The sequence below is a fragment of the Sinohyriopsis cumingii genome, unplaced genomic scaffold (genome assembly GCF_028554795.1).
Source record: "Sinohyriopsis cumingii isolate HCF-2022 unplaced genomic scaffold, ASM2855479v2 utg001752l, whole genome shotgun sequence".
Taxonomy (NCBI): domain Eukaryota; kingdom Metazoa; phylum Mollusca; class Bivalvia; order Unionida; family Unionidae; genus Sinohyriopsis; species Sinohyriopsis cumingii.
Window position 1 is genome coordinate 754,239 of NW_028316044.1, and position 8,634 is coordinate 762,872.

Consider the following 8,634-nt stretch of genomic DNA (forward strand, 5'->3'; position numbering starts at 1 on the left):
TGGAAAGCATACATTGACTGGCCTAAGGTGGCGGAGTTAAAATAGTTCCCATTGTTAGGGAGTACTCATATATGTTCTAAGGCGTGAACGTTTGGTAGTACGGAAACATAATGAAGCCAAAACACGCAGATGTACGGTTGATAGATAGTTGGCAGTTTGGTTTATCTGTGGTCTTGCATTAATTAGAGGAAAATTTAGGTATAGAATGGGCACGTCGGGCTTTCTAATTTACAACTGAAGTTGTATGGAAGTCTTTGGAAAGTCGGGGTAAACTTATGACTTCTAGCGAGAATCGCACCAGGGTTTGAAAACCGCTCGGTCAAGTAAATACCCGTGTGCGTGTAACAATACTATATCAATGCCGTGATCTATTTTACGTAAAATCCAGTATCAAATGTTTTTTTTTAAGCTCATATAAATACATTTCCGCAAAACAGTTTGAATTTGAATGTTTAAATAAGGCTTTTCTTGTTTAAAAATTAATAGTTTATAGCTTTCACTTATTATGCATTATACGTGTTATTTGGCCACACCCACCCACCCTGCTTTGAACTATTCACACTACCAACAGCCGTTAAAGGAAGACAAACTCTTTTCTCATATGGGTCTTGAGTGAATATATTATGCTAATTCGTGTGTGATTTGGATTTCTCACGTAGCTTTAACAATTTTTCAGTCATATCGCTATGATGTCTGCAGTGTGGCTGTTTATAGTGATGTCTGGCACGGAGGGTTGCGGGCATCTTGAGGAGACATACCCAATTATTTCTCGAGTGAAGTCGATCTCAAAATTAGCTGAAATTTATATTTTCTATATAGAGATACATAATAAAAGAACCGATTCTAGTTTCTTTTAATTTTCTAAGCTTTGGTCCTGTACTGTAACTAAATAGTTAAACTAAAAAGAATTATAGTACGCATTTGTTTTAGAGACGGTTCACTTTTGTCATTTTATAATGCAAAAATCCTGAGAATTTGTATTATTTTTTCTTCAGCCTGAATGCAAAATATATCAACTGCGCTGTTTTTCTGATTAGAACTTCAGACTTACTACAAAATAAATTGCAAGAAAAATATATCAACAGATGGGTATTCGTAATAGTAATTCGAATATTAATATCGTAATTCTGAATATTTTGGGCATTTTAATAACAAAAAATTGAATTCATTTTCAGTTTCCACGCTGTCATATAAATAGCATAATCACATAAATAATATAATCTGAACGCCCTATCGACATTTTTGTTTGTCTATTATACCTGTAATTACCCTATATCTCAATAAGAAGTTCACCTAATCTAAATAGATCGTATAGCTGTCTTATTTCGTTATATGCAACGACATACACACATTTTTCACATTCTAAATAAGAATTTATAATTCTTATAGTTCTCAATTACTTCATCGTGCCATTTTCGCAAATTTTAATCCTTTAGTCGTTGTACAAATTGCACAATAAATAAATAAATCAACGTCGCCAATATCATGTGATATCCATACAGCTCAAACCCATATTTACAAATAATATAAACTGCCCACGTTATTCTTTCGATTTCATGCAGTGCCTTTCACATCATATATCATTTCCTGGGATATCAATAACAAAGCATATAAAACGATTTACAACAACATCATATCCGTCATTATAATATAATAGTAGAGAGAGAGAGAGAGAGAGAGAGAGAGAGAATGGGTTTTAATACAAACATCAAATAATGTAAACACAGTTTTCGAATGTTGACGTTTGTATAAATATTGTAATGTCAAATTTCATCAACAGTTCCCATGTTTGAAGACTTTCTTCCAAGAGATAAATACAATTTACAGAACTTCTGATAGAAGTTCTCTAGATATATTTTTGTTCTTGTATCCCCAAATGTATGATGAATAGAGTAGAATGGGTTTAATACGAACAACAAATGATGTGAACACGATGTTCATTGATATAGATGCCATTTTTCTTTTTAATTTCTTGCCTTGAATTAAAGATTTATTAGCTCCTATTACAAGTCTTTGAATTACTTCTGACCACTTCAATCTCATAAAATGCAATACTCCCAAATCGTTAAAATGTTGATATTCTCATTACGATAAGTCCACTTTTCGGACTTCTTAGGTATAATACTATTTCTAATAAGAATGACATTTGTCTTATCCATGGTTGAAATAAGACCCCAGTTTAGACAAAAGATCTCGAGTGTGTCTATCTTTCTTTGCAATTCTAAGGCAGTATTAGCAAAAAATACACGTCATTAGCATTTAGTGGATTGAGGCCTAAATTAGTACAAAAACACAGTATATTACATGTATCTTCTGCAGGTTCGAATCCTACAATTGGCACTAGCTTTTATGTCTGCTGTCGTGTATCTTTTGAGTAAGGCATCAATTGCCCAAGCGTTTTACAGTGTCGTAAAACACCGCACCACAATCAAGCATTCTTGTGCTATAGTGCAGGTCTTTTGCACACACACATACAGCCACACACACACACCACATACATACAGACATACACACACATATATGGGGATGCACTTATCGATATATATATATATATATATATATATATATATATATATATATATATATATATATATATATATATATATATATATATATAAGGATAATGGAGCTTGGAGAGGGGATTCATCATAATGGGTAATATACCGTCATCATAGAACTAATTTAAGGTAACGTATATTTAAAGCTTACATGACTGATACAATTGAGTGGTTTACATTTAGTCCTCAAGCTCTGTTCGTACTAGGAATATTGCAGTAGACGATTGTATGCAACTGAATTAGCGCCAAATCCTTACCACAGTGTAAGGGCCATGTGACCTACATATCACATTATCATGTTTTGGGTTACGTTGTTGCGTATATTTTTTTCCAAGGAGGATCTTTATTGCAGCCTGTATTTATGTTGTTTCAGATAGATCCATGAATGCTGATTAGGGGATGCACTTATCAAAGTACGAAAACCGTTTTAAAAAGTGGATCAGTGTGATCTTTATTTCATGTTTCATTGACTATGGTTACAATTTCAAGATTCAGTTTATATCTCGAGCTCTTTTTATGCTGAACGATCAAACTATATGACTGTTTTATGCGTTACTATTAGTTCTACACCTTACCACAAGCGAAGGTGTTTAGCTCATGACCCAGATTTGCATAATGTATGAAGTCTGGTGATGGTATGAATCTTTATGAACATTACTTCATGACAAAAATAGGTCGTGCAAACCATATTTCATGCTTCATTGATTTTTGTTAAACCGTATTTGAAATTATTTTTCAATGCATTTTTCTGCTAAAATCGTCAATCAAGATGGCTGTGTATGTATTTATTACTACCACACCATAACAAAAAAAAAAAGAATCTGACTGTTTCCTTTATTTAACACTACTTCCTTAAATTTTTGCTTTGACTTAAGACCAAATTGTACTCAGCTTACTGTATATAAACATTTTCACCAATATCCATGAAACGTACTGATACGATGAGTTTGATGAGTGCTATATTCACAAAAGTACGTCGCTGCGACCCATTTATCATTATTCACTAACTCGGATTACATATATTCCATTGTCGGTGCAGTCTTTGACCTAGGGTTGCAACTCGTAGCCAAGATTTGCTGGACAAATTCTTTGAGCCATAGAAAAAAATTAGTATTAGCGTAAACCATTGTTGGATATACCATCAGCTCTCTAGTACGTACCAGATCGTTAAGAAGAATAATACTTAGAGTGGTTCTGTTGCAACTGTCTTGGTGTATATCTTGGGCTATCTGTAAAAACTGCTTAAACATTGGACTCTGTGTGTCTTCCTCTTCCATGATCGCTATAATGTAGGCACTATCCTCCATTAGCTTCATTTGTTCAGATCTGATGTTTGTTCCTGGTCGGACGTTCTCTGAATTCATTGTGATGTGTAAACTACTTGCACTATCATCAGAAGGAGCAAGATATTTGGTAAATTCTTGTAATAATCTCTCTTTTAGGTCATCGCTGACCGCCTCTTCGTCATGAAGAATGAATATATCAAACTTAAAGTTATATTTACCATCATCGGCTTTCTTGGATGCACAGAAAGCCTGTCGAAGTCTCTTACGGAATTCTTTGGGTGGTCTTTCGTTTTCAATGCAATAGAAAGCGCACTTGAGATATACGTCTACATATACGTCTAGTGGGATGAGATTTTCTTTTTCTGTACAAGACATTAGGTCAAGAATAGTAACAGCGTCCTCATACAGTCCGGCATTTAGGTATGTCTGTACCTTACCTGTGATGAAGATAGGATCATTGGCTTGCTCTGGGTCCATTTTTACTATCTCGTTATAAAATTTCAGAGCTTCGCCGTGTTCTCCAAGCATTCTGCTTAATTCTGAAAGTTCTCTCAGGGTGCTAACACTCCTTTCTTTTGTTTCAAACATTTCTTTTAATGTTGAGAAAGCGACGCATTCCTCCTTACATAGTTTAAGCTGACTTGCATTGTAGGCTGCCATTCTGATGGCTTTTAGAAAATAACGTTTAGCATCATTTTCAAACTGGCGCTTTTCTTCTGCGTTGTCTGCTGCTTTTGCCATGTCCAAGCAACAAAATCCTTGGTGTTCAGAACAACTTATTTCCATTTTCAGGCTTGGTTCTTTCCTAAGTTTTAAGGTATCTACAAACATATCAAATGCTTTAGCAGGCTGACCTAGAGATAGATACAACATACCCAGTTCAAACGATGCCCATTCATTCCTGTTCATCATTCTTGCCTTTTCAAGATACTTAATTATCTTGGGAGCCAAAATCGTGCCCTCTTCTGATATTTGATATACGCATCTCGTAGCTACATTCGATTTTTCTTGTTCCGTACCATGGATTTTGATTTTGTCAATCAGTACCAAAGCCAAATGATGATATGCGTAGGATGTCTTACGGAGTTTTAGCGATCTTTGGAGACAATACTCTGCCCTGTCGAGTTTATTTAGGTTACGAAATATTTTGCCGCATACTTTAAGGACATGAGTATCATCGTTATATTCTGCTAAAGCAGTCTCCAGAAGTGTTTCAATTTTTGTTTCTGTTAATGTCTCAGGGAAAATGTCTGACTGGTTTATGTTGGGCGTTTGACGTCTTTGAAATATGGCCAACAGTTCTCCTAAAGACGCCCAACAAATGGCTATTTTCCTCTTACCAATGCCAGAACTTGTTAGTGAGTGCAGCTCGTGTGCAGCCCTTTTCATATAGTCTTCATATTTCGATTCCCTGTACTCTTTGCTTTGGGTAATGTTTTCGTCATTGCATAACTTTCGTAGCACTATTGCTCTCTCGTACTGCCACACATCTGTTTCATCCCCCTTGCTGTTTGAAATAACTTCATCATATAGGCGTATTGAGTGATGAAAGTGTGCAGGACCCGATACCGAACAGTAAAATGCAGTTTCTGCTATGGCTCTAATACGCTGTTGTTTGAACTCATCTGATGATTCGTCTGCTTGACAAAGCTTTTCAAGCGCTTCTTCGGCAGCCGTCTTTCGCCCACTCGTCCAGTCCATCCATATCTGGCTGCAACGGGCGTTGATATTTTGTTCATCCTGAATAACTACTGACTGAAGGTATTTCTTTGCTTTATCTTTCTTGTTTTCTTTCCAATAAAGAAAAGACAATATATTATTGATTTTGATACGTTCCATGGTACATTCTACTTCACCTGAACTAAGTTTCCTCTCTAGTGTTCCGATATTGTCCGCTATGTCTCTGTCCGTTTGTTGGGAAGCGAATTCAAGGTTGAAAAAAGAAGGCCATGTTTTAAACGTTTCTTCAAATCTCTTTTCATCATCGTGCTGCATTTTATCTGAAAATTGGGATAACTTTAGAGTATCAAACAGGATCATCATCTCTACTAAAATCAGAACAACGATCATTTTATATATGGTTCTCTCTTTCAATGGCATCTGCGACATTCCTGAACTTATTTACATCGGATTTAAATGTGTATCCAAATAAGACAACATAAACGGATGGTATGCTCGAGGTTTAGATCTGCTATCCGAAACAACACGTCCAAATCTAACCCAGAGTTTGCATGTAATGTTACTTTAAGCGAAAATGTCATGATACGCGAATTTCTTTTATAAAACTGAAAAAAGTCCGATTTCTACTGTGTCTGCAGAGTTAACAATTTATGATAGCAGTGGAAAAAACATTAAAGATATCTATATGCATATAATGAGATCGAAATATCTCACTTGATATGAATACGACGTTTTGCCAGAACAGTATCTGACAAAGGGTAGCATTGGAATGTCACCTCGATGATTGATTACACGCACCTCCATTTTGATAAATGAAATCGGAACCATAAGACCAAACTTCGTGTCTGATCAAGGGGCGTAGCCACCATATAACAAGAGTATGCAAAGCATATGGCTCCACGAGCCCATATAAATAAAAATTCTTTTTTTTACTATATAAATAAACTAGGAACAGGCAATATACCATCCGTCAAAAACCGTAATTATGGACCAAACAAATTGGTATTCACATTGCAGGAACCCATCGGGAAGCTTTGCACAAGGACCCATGCATACAGGCCCCAATATCCTAGCTACGCCACTGTCTGATACAATTTGACAAAGTCCGTTTCAGCATGTAACGAGCTGTACATCAAAAGCTAGGAGTCCAAAACGGGTATCAACTTCATTACTTTCGAACGGCCAAGCAAAGCGAAGATTTCGATTGCCAGTATTCATAGCGTTGGGAAGCCGCATTAGCTGTGCGCATAGCGTTTATAGACACGATGACTAAACGAATAAGCAATTTTCTGCACTCTCTTCAGTATTTAGGGACCACAATTCACATTTCTATAAAATCGATAACAAATAGCAAGGAAAATCAAAAGACCTACTTTTCGCAAATGATTCTTAGGCTTGCAATTTTCCCCATTAATAAACAAATATTTAAAAAATCATTAAGACTTTTCCAAACAATTTGGAAGGACATGTTAACTTTAACCATTCAATTTCGAACATTTGGAAAATCCGCACGCTTAGGTTATCCGACCGTATTTCTGCAAACTGACATGAGATTCCTGTGACTTCGCCCACCTCGTGTAAACTATTTCAACAGCTATGCTGAGCTCACACTCCGTGTAAGCTATTTCAACAGCTATGCTTTGCTCTCACCCCGTGTAAGCTATTTCAACAGCTATGTTCAGCTCCCACCTCGTGTAAGCTATTTCAACAGCTATGCTGAGCTCACACCCCGTGTAAGCTATTTCAACAGGTATGTTCAGCTCCCACCCCGTGTAAGCTAACGGTTATGCTAAGCTCACTCCCCGTCTAAGCTATTTCAACAGCTATGCTTAGATTATACCCTGTGCAAGATATTTCAACAGCTATGCTGAGCTCACGCCCCATGAAAGCCATTTCAACAGCTATGCAGAACACACCGTGTAAGTTATTTGAACAGTTACGCCGATCTCACATCCCGTGTAAGCTATTTCAACAACACTGCCGAATTCCCACCCTGTTTAAGATATTTCAACAGCTATGCTGCACACCCACCCCCAAACTAAATGTTCAAACACAATATATAAAACAGGGGTTGAAAGGTCGGAGGAAAACGTGACTATTCACTGCGTGAAATTCGCATAATGTGAAAAACTCCGTACATTTGATATATTATTAACTCTCATGGTATCAAACAGTCGATCGATTAACGTCAAACTTATACAAGTTTAAGTGCCAAGTAACTTACTTGTTCCAGATGTTACGCCTTAGCTTCCGCTAAAGGGGAAATGTATTACCTTTGGGTTCAAGTCTGATAGTTTCCAAATGAATGGCGCTTATCTGCTTGTCATTCGATGTCAGTTTTATAAATGTGCATTTCAGAAGAACTGCAGTCGTTAGGCCCTCGTTCAAGTTCGGACATGTAATACAAGTCATGTATGAGTTTTGTTCCCGGAGCTACAATGTGCAAATTCCCAACTTGAATTTTTGTAAACAAGTAAATTTCAGAATGAAATTGCTTCCAGGTGCATAATAAACTTAAAACTTTATTGCACGAAGTGTGAGACTTTGCACCCGAAAACCAATTTACAAGGCTCGTATTGAAACTGCTAAAGGTCAACCGAGATAAATTTGCAATGTGTGCTTATGTACACACAACATGGCATGAACCGACTTGACGTGCGGGGTGTATTATTTTCAGTCATAAATAATCGATAAATACATATTTTAGATGCTGGACTGGCGAAAGGTCACCTCTCTGTGTCAGTAATAAATGGTTTCAGGCCCGGTCCTAGGATGTGTGGGGCCCAAGGCAGCAAGCGATGAGCGCGAGGCCCCAAGCAAAAAAATTGCATTGCCCGAAAGCTTGGGGCCCAAGTCAGTTGCATCGTTCGCCTTGCCCTAGGGCCTGGCCTGAATGGCTTCATCATCTACAGTCACCTTAGCTTAACATCTCATATCTCTTTACTCCAGCTTCGAACTTGTTTAAGAGACTTTGGTATCTGTCATCTGCAATTCATTTAAAATAAGGGAGTGCGGTGGTTCAGATCTGTAACGTCTGGGATCACCAGGGTTAATGATTGGATACAGAGTATATAAAACTCTACTAGCAGATCAGAGAATTTGTTGGTATT

At 37.0% G+C, this 8,634-nt stretch overlaps 1 protein-coding gene across 2 annotated transcripts; it reads right to left on the reverse strand.

Annotated features, from left to right (window-relative positions):
* Positions 1–1,727: 1,727 nt before the first annotated feature.
* Positions 1,728–8,023, reverse strand: LOC149771596 (uncharacterized). 2 transcript variants are annotated; one of them, XM_089948294.1, is made up of 2 exons: positions 7,798–8,023; positions 1,728–5,844 (listed from the first exon to the last, which is right to left on the reverse strand). In XM_089948294.1, exons 1-2 carry the CDS (start codon positions 7,934–7,936, stop codon positions 3,572–3,574), a joined length of 2,412 nt encoding a protein of 803 aa, XP_089804420.1. In that variant the 5' UTR covers positions 7,937–8,023; the 3' UTR covers positions 1,728–3,571. The 2 variants fall into 2 exon arrangements, with proteins under 2 accessions (XP_089804420.1, XP_089804421.1); XM_089948295.1 differs by having other exon boundaries at positions 7,749–7,921.
* Between the last annotated feature and the right edge of the window lie 611 nt (positions 8,024–8,634).